The sequence below is a fragment of the Oncorhynchus kisutch genome, linkage group LG17 (assembly GCF_002021735.2).
Source record: "Oncorhynchus kisutch isolate 150728-3 linkage group LG17, Okis_V2, whole genome shotgun sequence".
NCBI lineage: Eukaryota > Metazoa > Chordata > Actinopteri > Salmoniformes > Salmonidae > Oncorhynchus > Oncorhynchus kisutch.
In genome coordinates this window covers 2,846,948-2,865,474 of record NC_034190.2, presented here as the reverse complement: position 1 = coordinate 2,865,474, position 18,527 = coordinate 2,846,948, and the positions used below count along the sequence as shown (strand labels likewise).

General features: G+C 41.4%; 1 protein-coding gene across 1 annotated transcript in view; it reads left to right on the top strand.

The window, feature by feature from the left end:
• LOC109883181 (CUB and sushi domain-containing protein 2-like) overlaps positions 1 to 18,527 on the top strand; it is an 899,659-nt gene that overhangs the window by 562,946 nt on the left and 318,186 nt on the right. The window contains 2 exon segments of the mRNA XM_031794932.1: positions 3,732 to 3,888; positions 5,274 to 5,461. Of these exon segments, the coding sequence (XP_031650792.1) occupies positions 3,732 to 3,888; positions 5,274 to 5,461 (345 nt within the window).

The following is an 18,527-nucleotide window of genomic DNA, read 5'->3' as shown; positions in this document are numbered from 1 at the left end:
GGCATTGGGACTTGGATTGGCACTGGGACTTGGATTGGATTTGGGACTTGGATTGGATTTGGGACATGGATTGGCAGACGCTGCTGTGCCTTCGTCACGATGCTGTCTGTGTGGGTGGACCAATTCAGTTTGTCTGTGATGTGTACGCCGAGGAACTTAAAACTTACTACCCTCTCCACTACTGTTCCATCGATGTGGATAGGGGGGTGTTCCCTCTGCTGTTTCCTGAAGTCCACAATCATCTCCTTAGTTTTGTTGACGTTGAGTGTGAGGTTATTTTCCTGACACCACACTCCGAGGGCCCTCACCTCCTCCCTGTTGGCCGTCTCGTCGTTGTTGGTAATCAAGCCTACCACTGTTGTGTCATCCGCAAACTTGATGATTGAGTTGGAGGCGTGCGTGGCCACACAGTCGTGTGTGAATAGGGAGTACAGGAGAGGGCTCAGAACGCACCCTTGTGGGGCCCCAGTGTTGAGGATCAGCGGGGTGGAGATGTTGTTGCCTACCCTCACCACCTGGGGGCGGCCCGTCAGGAAGTCCAGTACCCAGTTGCACAGGGCGGGGTCGAGACCCAGGGTCTCGAGCTTGATGACGAGCTTGGAGGGCACTATGGTGTTAAATGCCGAGCTGTAGTCGATGAACAGCATTCTCACATAGGTATTCCTCTTGTCCAGATGGGTTAGGGCAGTGTGCAGTGTGGTTGAGATTGCATCGTCTGTGGACCTATTTGGGCGGTAAGCAAATTGGAGTGGGTCTAGGGTGTCAGGTAGGGTGGAGGTGATATGGTCCTTGACTAGTCTCTCAAAGCGGAAGTGAGTGCTACGGGGCGGTAGTCGTTTAGCTCAGTTACCTTAGCTTTCTTGGGAACAGGAACAATGGTGACCCTCTTGAAGCATGTGGGAACAACAAACTGGGATAGGGATTGATTGAATATGTCCGTAAACACACCAGCCAGCTGGTCTGCGTATGCTCTGAGGGCGCGGCTGGGGATGCCTTCTGGGCCTGCAGCCCTGCGAGGGTTGACATGTTTAAATGTTTTCCTCACGTCGGCTGAAGTGAAGGAGAGTCCGCATGTTTTAGTTGCGGGCCATGTCAGTGGCACTGTGTTGTCCTCAAAGCGGGCAAAAAAGTTATTTAGTCTGCCTGGGAGCAAGACATCCTGGTCCGTGACGGGGCTGGTTTTCTTTTTGTAATCCGTGATTGACTGTAGACCCTGCCACATACCTCTTGTGTCTGAGCCGTTGAATTGAGATTCTACTTTGTCTCTATACTGACGCTTAGCTTGTTTGATTGCCTTGCGGAGGGAATAGTTACACTGTTTGTATTCGGTCATGTTTCCGGTCACCTTGCCCTGATTGAAAGCAATGGTTCGGGCTTTCAGTTTCACGCGAATGCTGCCATCAATCCACGGTTTCTGGTTTAGGAATGTTTTAATCGTTGCTATGGGAACAACATCTTCAACGCACGTTCTAATGAACTCGCTCACCGAATCAGCGTATTCGTCAATGTTGTTGTCTGACGCAATACGGAACATATCCCAGTCCGCGTGATGGAAGCAGTCTTGGAGTGTGGAATCAGATTGGTCGGACCAGCGTTGAACAGACCTCAGTGCAGGAGCTTCTTGTTTTAGTTTCTGTCTGTAGGTAGGGATCAACAAAATGGAGTCGTGGTCAGCTTTTCCAAAAGGAACATATTGGCCATGTTCTGTTATAATCTCCACCCGGCACAGCCTGAAGAGGACTGGCCACCCCTCATAGCCTTGTTCCTCTCTAGGTTTCTTCCTAGGTTTTGGCCTTTCTAGGTAGATTTTCCTAGCCAACGTGCTTCTACACCTGCATTGCTTGCTATTTGGGGTTTTAGGCTGGGTTTCTGTACAGCACTTTGAGATATCAGCTGATGTAAGAAGGGCTTTATAAATTAATTGGATTTGATTTGATTAGCATTGGCACTTGGATTGGCATTGGGGCTTGGATTATTGTTGGGAATGGGATTTGCATTGGCACCTGTTTTGACATTGGGACTTGGATTGGCATTGGGACTTGGATTGGCACTGGGACTTGGATTGGAATTGGACTTGGATTGGCACTTGGATTGACATTGGGACTTGGATTGGCATTGGGACTTGGATTGGAACCAGTGCAATGGTCAGATGCCATGGAAATATAGATCCTTGGCCTTTCCAGTGGAAAACAGAATCATAAGACAATAACCCAAGCACACATCAAAATCTACAAAGAAATTGTTCATTGACTACAAAATCAACATTTTACTCAGTCTCCAGTTTTGAAGCCGTTTGAAAAGCTGTTGGTTTGATTTGAAGAGACAAAGGATTTCAAGGATCTGGAAAGATTCTGAATGTCCTCCTCAGTAACTCTGCCTGCTCCTCCACTCCTCCTCCTCAGTAACTCTGCCTGCTCCTCTACTCCTCCTCCTCAGTAACTCTGCCTGCTCCTCCACTCCTCCTCCTCAGTAACTCTGCCTGCTCCTCTACTCCTCCTCAGTAACTCTGCCTGCTCCTCCACTCCTCCTCCTCAGTAACTCTGCCTGCTCCTCTACTCCTCCTCAGTAACTCTGCCTGCTCCTCCACTCCTCCTCCTCAGTAACTCTGCCTGCTCCTCTACTCCTCCTCAGTAACTCTGCCTGCTCCTCCACTCCTCCTCCTCAGTAACTCTGCCTGCTCCTCCTCTCCTCCTCAGTAACTCTGCCTGCTCCTCCACTCCTCCTCCTCCCTCTACCTACACTCCTCCTCAGTAACTCTGCCTGCTCCTCCACTCCTCCTCCTCCCTCTACCTACACTCCTCCTCAGTAACTCTCCCTGCTCCTCCACTCCCTCTACCTCCAATATCTTAAAACAGTTTAAGAAAATGCGTAATAATAGACATAATAGATTTTCCAAAACATTAAGAACATATTTGTTTGATTTATTTTATACAGTGTTTTTTTTGCTCATCTTTGCCAAGGGTGCTTTTGGACGTTACCACATACAATGGGGCAAAACATTATTTAGTCAGCCACCAATTGTGCAAGTTCTCCCACTTAAAAAGATGAGAGAGGCCTGTAATTTTCATCATAGGTAAACTGTCCTTTGACAGCTCTTTGGCCTTGGCCATAGTGGAGTTTGGAGTGTGACTGTTTGAGGTTGTGGACAGGTGTCTTTTATACTGATAACAAGTTCAAACAGATGCCATTAATACAGGTAACGAGTGGAGGACAGAGGAGCCTCTTAAAGAAGAAGTTACAGGTCTGTGAGAGCCAGAAATCTTGCTTGTTTGTAGGTGACCAAATACTTATTTTCCACCATAATTTGCAAATAAATTCATAAAAAATCCTACAATGTGATTTTCTGGATTTTTTCCCCCTCATTTTGTCTGTCATAGTTGAAGTGTACCTATGATGAAAATTACAGGCCTCTCTCATCTTTTTAAGTGGGAGAACTTGCACAATTGGTGGCTGACTAAATACTTTTTTGCCCCACTGTATATATTACTTTCAAACATTGGCAGTATAGTTGATTTAAAAATGTCCATCTCCTTCTCTCTCTCTCTCTCTCTCTCTCTCTCTCTCTCTCTCTCTCTCTTTCTCTCTGTCTTTCTCTGTCTCTGTCTCTGTCTCTGTCTCTGTCTCTGTCTCTGTCTCTGTCTCTGTCTCTGTCTCTGTCTCTGTCTCTGTCTCTGTCTCTGTCTCTGTCTCCCTCTCTCTCTCTCCCTCTGTCTGCCTGTCTCTCCCTGTAGGTTTTTGATGGTAATAGTAACCAGGCTCGTCTGTTGGGTGTTTTCTCTGGGACTGAGCTGCAGGACAACACTCTGAACTCCACATCCAGCTCAATGTGGTTGGAGTTCATCAGCAACGCAGAGAACACCAGCAAGGGCTTCCAGTTACACTTTACTAGTGAGTAACACACACACACACACACACTCCTTCCTCTCAACTTTTATTTAATCCGTCTTCTCTCTCTATCCCTCCGTCTTCTCTCTATATCCCTCCGTCTTCTCTCTTTGTCCCTCCGTCTTCTCTCTCCATCCCTCCGTCTTCTCTCTTTATCCCCCTGTCTTCTCTCTCTATCCTTCCGTCTTCTCTCTTTATCCCTCCGTCTTCTCTCTCCATCCCTCCGTCTTTTCTCTCTATCCCTCCGTCTTCTCTCTTTATCCCCGTCTTCTCTCTCTATCCCTCCGTCTTCTCTCTTTATCCATCCGTCTTCTCTCTTTATCCCTCCATCTTCTCTCCATCCCTCCGCCTTTTCTCTTTATCCCTCCGTCTTCTCTCTCCATCCCTCCGTCTTCTCTCTCTGTCCATCCATCTTCTCTCTGTATCCCTCCGTCTTCTCTCTTTATCTATCCGTCTTCTCTCTCTATCCCTCCGTCTTCTCTCTTTGGTCCTCCGTCTTCTCTCTCCATCTCTCCGTCTTCTCTCTCAATCCCTCCGTCTTCTCTCTCCGTCCCTCCGTCTTCTCTCTTTATCCCTCCATCTTCTCTCTCTATCCCTCCGTCACTCCGTCTTCTCTCTCTATCCCTCCGTCTTCTCTCTCCATCCCTCCGTCTTCTCTCTCTATCCCTCCGTCTTCTCTCTTTATCCCTCCGTCTTCTCTCTCCATCCCTCCGTCTTCTCTCTCCATCCATCCGTCTTCTCTCTCTATCCCTCCGTCTTCTCTCTCCATCCCTCCGTCTTCTCTCTCTATCCCTCCGTCTTCTCTCTTTATCTCTCCGTCTTCTCTCTCCATCCCTCGTCTTCTCTCTCTATCACTCCGTCTTCTCTCTCCATCCCTCCATCTTCTCTCTCTATCACTCCGTCTTCTCTCTTTATCCCTCCGTCTTCTCTCTCCATCCCTCCATCTTCTCTCTCTATCCCTCCGTCTTCGCTCTCTATCCATCCGTCTTCTCTCTTTATCCCTCCGTCTTCTCTCTCCATCCCTCCGTCTTCTCTCTCTATCACTCCGTCTTCTCTCTTTATCCCTCCGTCTTCTCTCTCCATCCCTCCGTCTTCTCTCTCCATCCCTCCGTCTTTTCTCTCTATCCCTCCGTCTTCTCTCTTTATCCCCGTCTTCTCTCTCCATCCCTCCGTCTTTTCTCTCTATCCCTCCGTCTTCTCTCTATCCCTCCGTCTTCTCTCTTTATCCCTCCGTCTTCTCTCTCTATCCCTCCGTCTTCTCTCTCTATCCCTCCGTCTTCTCTCTTTATCCCCCCGTCTTCTCTCTATATCACTCCGTCTTCTCTCTCCATCCCTCCATCTTCTCTCTCTATCACTCCGTCTTCTCTCTTTATCTCTCCGTCCTGCAGGTTTTGATCTGTTGAAGTGTGAGGACCCAGGTGTTCCTCAGTTTGGTTATAAGAGAGAAGATAAGGGTCACTTCGCTGGCAGCACCGTGTGTTATAGCTGTGACCCAGGATACACCCTGAAGGGACCCCAGATCCTGACCTGTTTGAGGGGGGAGAGGAGAGCCTGGGATAGCCCCCTGCCCCAATGTGTTGGTAAGTGTACAGACAGGCTGTTTGTGTGTGGGGGGTCAATCACAAAACCCCCTTCCATTATGGGGGAAACCACAAAACGGACCTAAGATCAGTATTTAAGGTCAACATCTGACCTAAGACCAGTATTTAAGGGCAGCATCTGACCTAAGATCAGTATTTAAGGGCACCATCTGACCTAAGGTCAGTATTTAATGGCACCATCTGACCTAAGGTCAGTATTTAATGGCACCATCTGACCTAAGGTCAGTATTTAATGGCACCATCTGACCTAAGATCAGTATTTAAGGGCACCATCTGACCTAAGATCAGTATTTAATGGCACCATCTGACCTAAGGTCAGTATTTAATGGCACCATCTGACCTAAGGTCAGTATTTAATGGCACCATCTGACCTAAGGTCAGTATTTAAGGGCACCATCTGACCTAAGATCAGTATTTAAGGGCACCATCTGACCTAAGATCAGTATTTAATGGCACCATCTGACCTAAGGTCAGTATTTAATGGCACCATCTGACCTAAGGTCAGTATTTAATGGCACCATCTGACCTAAGGTCAGTATTTAATGGCACCATCTGACCTAAGGTCAGTATTTAATGGCACCATCTGACCTAAGATCAGTATTTAATGGCACCATCTGACCTAAGGTCAGTATTTAATGGCACCATCTGACCTAAGGTCAGTATTTAATGGCACCATCTGACCTAAGATCAGTATTTAATGGCACCATCTGACCTAAGATCAGTATTTAAGGGCACCATCTGACCTAAGATCAGTTTTTAAGGGCACCATCCTTCTCCATTCTTGCCTCTGCTCTCATCCACTTCCCTATTGAATAATGCAGCGGTCCACTTTGACATCACCCTGTTTTGTATGAGTCTTACTCTATAATAAACTGTGGAGAGAGAAGGGGGGGGGGAGTGTGTGTGTGTGGGGGCAGGGGGGGGGGGGGGGGGCGAGTGGCACACTCTTAAGTTGTCAATAGCAAAACACACACACAAACACACACACACCCTGCCTCTCACACACGCACACACACACACAGACCCTGCTACACAAACACACATACATATTCCCTTCTCAGTTTGTGTGGATGGTAAATAGAGTGTGTCGTCCATAGACTCCTCTCTCACACAGCTCACCTGAGTGTGCAGGAGGTTGGATAAGGACACACATCATTACAGACACAGGAATGTCATTTCCAAAAGGGGCATGTCTGCCTTTTAAAGCCAAATGACAGATATACAGTTGGGTGAAAGGAAACAGCAGGTTGTTTTTTCTTGATAAAAGACCTCTTTATTGTCCTTCTTCTCAGTGCAAACATGTATTTTTGAGGGGAGACATTCAAGAGAAGCTGAGCATAATTTGGTTGTTTTGACGGGGAGGGAGGTTGAAGTATCAATATATCAACATGGCAGCCGATTGTCGCACCATCCTCGTCATCACCATTAACCCTCGTCATCATCATCATCTTGCCATTCTCTTTGAAGTAGGAGTGGTGTGCTATTCTCCCCCTCTCCCTCCATCTTTCTGTCCTTCTCCTCCCCTCTTTCTCTCCCTCTCACTCCCTCTTTCTGTCCCTCTCCTCCCCTCTTTCTCTCCCTCCCTCTCCCTCCCTCTTTCTCTCCCTCTCCTCCCCTCTTTCTCTCCCTGTCCTCCCCTCTTTCTCTCCCTCTTTCTGTCCCTCTCCAACCCTCTTTCTGTCCCTCTCCAACCCTCTTTCTGTCCCTCTCCTATACTACATATCCCAGTACCACCATCCATCAGGATACATTATATACTACATATCCCACCATCCATCAGGATAAATTATATACTACATATCCCACCATCCATCAGGATACATTATATACTACATATCCCAGTGCCACCATCCAACAGGATACATTAAATACTACATATCCCACCATCCAACAGGGTACATTATATACTACATATCCCACCATCCAACAGGGTACATTATATACTACATATCCCACCATCCAACAGGGTACATTATATACTACATATCCCAGTACCACCATCCAACAGGATACATTATATACTACATATCCCACCATCCAACAGGATACATTATATACTACATATCCCACCATCCAACAGGATACATTATATACTACATATCCCACCATCCAACAGGGTACATTATATACTACATATCCCAATACCACCAACCTACAGGATACATTATATACTACATATCCCACCATCCAACAGGATACATTATATACTACATATCCCACCATCCAACAGGATACATTATATACTACATATCCCACCATCCAACAGGATACATTAAATACTACATATCCCACCATCCAACAGGATACATTATATACTACATATCCCAGTGCCACCATCCAACAGGATACATTAAATACTACATATCCCACCATCCAACAGGGTACATTATATACTACATATCCCACCATCCAACAGGGTACATTATATACTACATATCCCACCATCCAACAGGGTACATTATATACTACATATCCCAGTACCACCATCCAACAGGATACATTATATACTACATATCCCAGTACCACCATCCAACAGGATACATTATATACTACATATCCCACCATCCAACAGGGTACATTATATACTACATATCCCAATACCACCAACCTACAGGATACATTATATACTACATATCCCACCATCCAACAGGATACATTATATACTACATATCCCAGTACCACCATCCAACAGGACACATTATATACTACATATCCCACCATCCAACAGGATACATTATATACTACATATCCCAACATCCAACAGGATACATTATATACTACATATCCCACCATCCAACAGGATACATTATATACTACATATCCCACCATCCAACATTATACATTATATACTACATATCCCAGTGCCACCATCCAACAGGATACATTAAATACTACATATCCCACCATCCAACAGGGTACATTATATACTACATATCCCAGTACCACCAACCTACAGGATACATTATATACTACACATCCCAACATCCAACAGGATACATTATATACTACATATCCCACCATCCAACAGGATACATTATATACTACATATCCCACCATCCAACATTATACATTATATACTACATATCCCAGTGCCACCATCCAACAGGATACATTATATACTACATATCCCACCATCCAACAGGGTACATTATATACTACATATCCCAATACCACCAACCTACAGGATACATTATATACTACATATCCCACCATCCAACAGGATACATTATATACTACATATCCCAGTACCACCATCCAACAGGACACATTATATACTACATATCCCACCATCCAACAGGATACATTATATACTACATATCCCAACATCCAACAGGATACATTATATACTACATATCCCACCATCCAACAGGATACATTATATACTACATATCCCACCATCCAACAGGATACATTATATACTACATATCCCACCATCCAACAGGATACATTATATACTACATATCCCACCATCCAACAGGGTACATTATATACTACATATCCCAATACCACCAACCTACAGGATACATTATATACTACATATCCCACCATCCAACAGGATACATTATATACTACATATCCCACCATCCAACAGGATACATTATATACTACATATCCCACCATCCAACAGGATACATTAAATACTACATATCCCACCATCCAACAGGATACATTATATACTACATATCCCAGTGCCACCATCCAACAGGATACATTAAATACTACATATCCCACCATCCAACAGGGTACATTATATACTACATATCCCACCATCCAACAGGGTACATTATATACTACATATCCCACCATCCAACAGGGTACATTATATACTACATATCCCAGTAACACCATCCAACAGGATACATTATATACTACATATCCCAGTACCACCATCCAACAGGATACATTATATACTACATATCCCACCATCCAACAGGGTACATTATATACTACATATCCCAATACCACCAACCTACAGGATACATTATATACTACATATCCCACCATCCAACAGGATACATTATATACTACATATCCCAGTACCACCATCCAACAGGACACATTATATACTACATATCCCACCATCCAACAGGATACATTATATACTACATATCCCAACATCCAACAGGATACATTATATACTACATATCCCACCATCCAACAGGATACATTATATACTACATATCCCACCATCCAACATTATACATTATATACTACATATCCCAGTGCCACCATCCAACAGGATACATTAAATACTACATATCCCACCATCCAACAGGGTACATTATATACTACATATCCCAGTACCACCAACCTACAGGATACATTATATACTACATATCCCATTGCCACCATCCAACAGGATACATTAAATACTACATATCCCACCATCCTACAGGATACATTATATACAACATATCCCAGTACCACCATCCATCAGGATACATTATATACTACATATCCCACCATCCAACAGGATACATTATATACTACATATCCCACCATCCAACAGGATACATTATATACTACATATCCCACCATCCAACAGGATACATTAAATACTACATATCCCACCATCCAACAGGATACATTATATACTACATATCCCAGTGCCACCATCCAACAGGATACATTAAATACTACATATCCCACCATCCAACAGGGTACATTATATACTACACATCCCACCATCCAACAGGGTACATTATATACTACATATACCACCATCCAACAGGGTACATTATATACTACATATCCCAGTACCACCAACCTACAGGATACATTATATACTACATATCCCAGTACCACCATCCAACAGGATACATTATATACTACATATCCCACCATCCAACAGGGTACATTATATACTACATATCCCAATACCACCAACCTACAGGATACATTATATACTACATATCCCACCATCCAACAGGATACATTATATACTACATATCCCACCATCCAACAGGATACATTATATACTACATATCCCACCATCCAACAGGATACATTAAATACTACATATCCCACCATCCAACAGGATACATTATATACTACATATCCCAGTGCCACCATCCAACAGGATACATTAAATACTACATATCCCACCATCCAACAGGGTACATTATATACTACATATCCCACCATCCAACAGGGTACATTATATACTACATATCCCACCATCCAACAGGGTACATTATATACTACATATCCCAGTACCACCATCCAACAGGATACATTATATACTACATATCCCAGTACCACCATCCAACAGGATACATTATATACTACATATCCCACCATCCAACAGGGTACATTATATACTACATATCCCAATACCACCAACCTACAGGATACATTATATACTACATATCCCACCATCCAACAGGATACATTATATACTACATATCCCAGTACCACCATCCAACAGGACACATTATATACTACATATCCCACCATCCAACAGGATACATTATATACTACATATCCCAACATCCAACAGGATACATTATATACTACATATCCCACCATCCAACAGGATACATTATATACTACATATCCCACCATCCAACATTATACATTATATACTACATATCCCAGTGCCACCATCCAACAGGATACATTAAATACTACATATCCCACCATCCAACAGGGTACATTATATACTACATATCCCAGTACCACCAACCTACAGGATACATTATATACAACATATCCCAGTACCACCATCCATCAGGATACATTATATACTACATATCCCACCATCCAACAGGATACATTATATACTACATATCCCACCATCCAACAGGATACATTATATACTACATATCCCACCATCCAACAGGATACATTAAATACTACATATCCCACCATCCAACAGGATACATTATATACTACATATCCCAGTGCCACCATCCAACAGGATACATTAAATACTACATATCCCACCATCCAACAGGGTACATTATATACTACATATCCCACCATCCAACAGGGTACATTATATACTACATATCCCACCATCCAACAGGGTACATTATATACTACATATCCCAGTACCACCAACCTACAGGATACATTATATACTACATATCCCAGTACCAACCATCCAACAGGATACATTATATACTACATATCCCACCATCCAACAGGGTACATTATATACTACATATCCCGCCATCCAACAGGATACATTATATACTACATATCCCACCATCCAACAGGATACATTATATACTACATATCCCACCATCCAACAGGATACATTAAATACTACATATCCCACCATCCAACAGGATACATTATATACTACATATCCCAGTGCCACCATCCAACAGGATACATTATATACTACATATCCCACCATCCAACAGGATACATTATATACTACATATCCCACCATCCAACAGGATACATTATATACTACATATCCCACCATCCAACAGGGTACATTATATACTACATATCCCACCATCCAACAGGATACATTAATACTACATATCCCACCATCCAACAGGATACATTATATACTACATATCCCACCATCCACAGGATACATTATATAATACATATCCCACCATCCTACAGGATACATTATATACTACATATCCCAGTACCACCATCCAACAGGATACATTATATACTACATATCCCACCATCCAACAGGATACATTATATACTACATATCCCACCATCCAACAGGATACATATATACTACATATCCCACCATCCAACAGGATACATTAAATACTACATATCCCACCATCCAACAGGATACATTATATACTACATATCCCAGTGCCACCATCCAACAGGATACATTAAATACTACATATCCCACCATCCAACAGGTACATTATATACTACATATCCCACCATCCAACAGGGTACATTATATACTACATATCCCACCATCCAACAGGGTACATTATATACTACATATCCCAGTACCACCATCCAACAGGATACATTATATACTACATATCCCAGTACCACCATCCAACAGGATACATTATATACTACATATCCCACCATCCAACAGGGTACATTATATACTACATATCCCAATACCACCAACCTACAGGATACATTATATACTACATATCCCACCATCCAACAGGATACATTATATACTACATATCCCAGTACCACCATCCAACAGGACACATTATATACTACATATCCCACCATCCAACAGGATACATTATATACTACATATCCCAACATCCAACAGGATACATTATATACTACATATCCCACCATCCAACAGGATACATTATATACTACATATCCCACCATCCAACATTATACATTATATACTACATATCCCAGTGCCACCATCCAACAGGATACATTATATACTACATATCCCACCATCCAACAGGATACATTAAATACTACATATCCCACCATCCAACAGGGTACATTATATACTACATATCCCAGTACCACCAACCTACAGGATACATTATATACTACATATCCCATTGCCACCATCCAACAGGATACATTAAATACTACATATCCCACCATCCTACAGGATACATTATATACAACATATCCCAGTACCACCATCCATCAGGATACATTATATACTACATATCCCACCATCCAACAGGATACATTATATACTACATATCCCACCATCCAACAGGATACATTATATACTACATATCCCACCATCCAACAGGATACATTAAATACTACATATCCCACCATCCAACAGGATACATTATATACTACATATCCAGTGCCACCATCCAACAGGATACATTAAATACTACATATCCCACCATCCAACAGGGTACATTATATACTACATATCCCACCATCCAACAGGGTACATTATATACTACATATCCCACCATCCAACAGGGTACATTATATACTACATATCCCAGTACCACCAACCTACAGGATACATTATATACTACATATCCCAGTACCACCATCCAACAGGATACATTATATACTACATATCCCACCATCCAACAGGGTACATTATATACTACATATCCCGCCATCCAACAGGATACATTATATACTACATATCCCACCATCCAACAGGATACATTATATACTACATATCCCACCATCCAACAGGATACATTAAATACTACATATCCCACCATCCACAGGATACATTATATACTACATATCCCAGTGCCACCATCCAACAGGATACATTATATACTACATATCCCACCATCCAACAGGATACATTATATACGACATATCCCACCATCCAACAGGATACATTATATACTACATATCCCACCATCCAACAGGGTACATTATATACTACATATCCCACCATCCAACAGGATACATTAAATACTACATATCCCACCATCCAACAGGATACATTATATACTACATATCCCACCATCCAACAGGATACATTATATAATACATATCCCACCATCCTACAGGATACATTATATACTACATATCCCAGTACCACCATCCAACAGGATACATTATATACTACATATCCCACCATCCAACAGGATACATTATATACTACATATCCCACCATCCAACAGATACATTATATACTACATATCCCACCATCCAACAGGGTACATTATATTCTAAATATCCCACCATCCAACAGGATACATTAAATACTACATATCCCACCATCCAACAGGGTACATTAATATACTACATATCCCACCATCCAACAGGGTACATTATATACTACATATCCCAGTACCACCATCCAACAGGATAAATTATACACTACATATCCCATCATCCAACAGGATACATTATATACTACATATCCCAGTACCACCATCCAACAGGATACATTATATACTACATATCCCACCATCCAACAGGATACATTATATACTACATATCCCACCATCCAACAGGATACATTATATACTACATATCCCACCATCCAACAGGATACATTATATACTACATATCCCATCATCCAACAGGATACATTATATACTACATATCCCACCATCCAACAGGATACATTATATACTACATATCCCACCATCCAACAGGATACATTATATACTACATATCCCACCATCCAACAGGGTACATTATATACTACATATCCCACCATCCAACAGGGTACATTATATACTACATATCCCAGTACCACCATCCAACAGGATACATTATATACTACATATCCCACCATCCAACAGGGTACATTATATACTACATATCCCAGTACCACCATCCTACAGGATACATTATATACTACATATCCCACCATCCAACAGGATACATTATATACTACATATCCCACCATCCAACAGGATACATTATATACTACATATCCCACCATCCAACAGGATACTTTATATATATACTACATATCCCACCATCCAACAGGGTACATTTTATACTACATATCCCACCATCCAACAGGATACATTATATACTACATATCCCACCATCCATCAGGATACATTATATACTACATATCCCAGTACCACCATCCAACAGGATACATTATATACTACATATCCCACCATCCAACAGGATACATTATATACTACATATCCCACCATCCTACAGGATACATTATATACTACATATCCCACCATCCAACAGGATACATTATATACTACATATCCCACCATCCAACAGGATACATTATATACTACATATCCCAGTACCACCATCCAACAGGATACATTATATACTACATATCCCACCATCCAACAGGAATCATTATATACTACATATCCCACCATCCAACAGGATACATTATATACTACATATCCCACCATCCAACAGGATACATGATATACTACATATCCCACCTTCCAACAGGATACATTATATACTACATATCCCACCATCCAACAGGATACATTATATACTACATATCCCACCATCCAACAGGATACATTATATACTACATATCCCAGTACCACCATCCTACAGGATACATTATATACTACATATCCCAGTACCACCATCCAACAGGATACATTATATACTACATATCCCACCATCCAACAGGGTAAATTTTATACTACATATCCCACCATCCAACAGGATACATTATATACTACATATCCCACCATCCTACAGGATACATTATATACTACATATCCCAGTACCACCATCCAACAGGATACATTATATACTACATATCCCACCATCCTACAGGATACATTATATACTACATATCCCACCATCCTACAGGATACATTATATACAACATATCCCAGTACCACCATCCAACAGGATACATTATATACTACATATCCCACCATCCGACAGGGTACATTATATACTACATATCCCACCATCCAACAGGTTACATTATATACTACATATCCCAGTACCACCAACCTACAGGATACATTATATACTACATATCCCAGTACCACCATCCAACAGGATACATTATATACTACATATCCCACCATCCAACAGGGTACATTATATACTACATATCCCAGTACCACCATCCTACAGGATACATTATATACTACATATCCCAGTACCACCATCCAACAGGACACATTATATACTACATATCCCACCATCCAACAGGATACATTATATACTACATATCCCACCATCCAACAGGATACATTATATACTACATATCCCACCATCCAACAGGGTACATTATATACTACATATCCCACCATCCAACAGGGTACATTTCATACTACATATCCCACCATCCAACACAATACATTATATACTACATATCCCACCATCCTACAGGATACATTATATACTACATATCCCACCATCCTACAGGATACATTATATACTACATATCCCAGTACCACCATCCAACAGGATACATTATATACTACATATCCCAACATCCAACAGGATACATTATATACTACATATCCCACCATCCAACAGGATACATTATAAACTACGTATCCCACCATCCAACAGGATACATTATATACTACATATCCCACCATCCAACAGGATACATTATACACTACATATCCCACCATCCAACAGGATAAATTATACACTACATATCCCACCATCCTACAGGATACATTATATACTACATATCCCACCATCCAACAGGGTACATTATATACTACATATCCCACCATCCGACAGGGTACATTATATACTACATATCCCACCATCCAACAGGTTACATTATATACTACATATCCCAGTACCACCAACCTACAGGATACATTATATACTACATATCCCAGTACCACCATCCAACAGGATACATTATATACTACATATCCCACCATCCAACAGGGTACATTATATACTACATATCCCAGTACCACCATCCTACAGGATACATTATATACTACATATCCCACCATCCGACAGGGTACATTATATACTACATATCCCACCATCCAACAGGTTACATTATATACTACATATCCCAGTACCACCAACCTACAGGATACATTATATACTACATATCCCAGTACCACCATCCAACAGGATACATTATATACTACATATCCCACCATCCAACAGGGTACATTATATACTACATATCCCAGTACCACCATCCTACAGGATACATTATATACTACATATTCCAGTACCACCATCCAACAGGACACATTATATACTACATATCCCACCATCCAACAGGATACATTATATACTACATATCCCACCATCCAACAGGATACATTATATACTACATATCCCACCATCCAACAGGGTACATTATATACTACATATCCCACCATCCAACAGGGTACATTTCATACTACATATCCCACCATCCAACACAATACATTATATACTACATATCCCACCATCCTACAGGATACATTATATACTACATATCCCACCATCCTACAGGATACATTATATACTACATATCCCAGTACCACCATCCAACAGGATACATTATATACTACATATCCCACCATCCAACAGGATACATTATATACTACATATCCCACCATCCAACAGGATACATTATAAACTACATATCCCACCATCCAACAGGATACATTATATACTACATATCCCACCATCCAACAGGATACATTATACACTACATATCCCACCATCCAACAGGATAAATTATACACTACATATCCCACCATCCTACAGGATACATTATATACTACATATCCCACCATCCAACAGGGTACATTATATACTACATATCCCACCATCAAACAGGATACATTATATACTACATATCCCACCATCCAACAGGATACATTAAATACTACATATCCCACCATCAAACAGGATACATTATATACTACATATCCCACCATCCAACAGGATACATTATATACTACATATCCCACCATCCAACAGGGTACATTATATACTACATATCCCAGTACCACCATCCAACAGGATACATTATATACTACATATCCCACCATCCAACAGGATACATTATATACTACATATCCCACCATCCAACAGGGTACATTATATACTACATATCCCAGTACCACCATCCAACAGGATACATTATATACTACATATCCCACCATCCAACAGGATACATTATATACTACATATCCCAGTACCACCATCCAACAGGATACATTATATACTACATATCCCACCATCCAACAGGATACATTATAAACTACATATCCCACCATCCAACAGGATACATTATATACTACATATCCCACCATCCGACAGGGTACATTATATACTACATATCCCACCATCCAACAGGGTACATTATATACTACATATCCCAGTACCACCATCCAACAGGATACATTATATACTACATATCCCACCATCCAACAGGGTACATTATATACTACATATCCCAGTACCACCATCCTACAGGATACATTATATACTACATATCCCAGTACCACCATCCAACAGGATACATTATATACTACATATCCCACCATCCTACAGGATACATTATATACTACATATCCCACCATCCGACAGGGTACATTATATACTACATATCCCACCATCCAACAGGTTACATTATATACTACATATCCCAGTACCACCAACCTACAGGATACATTATATACTACATATCCCAGTACCCACCATCCAACAGGATACATTATATACTACATATCC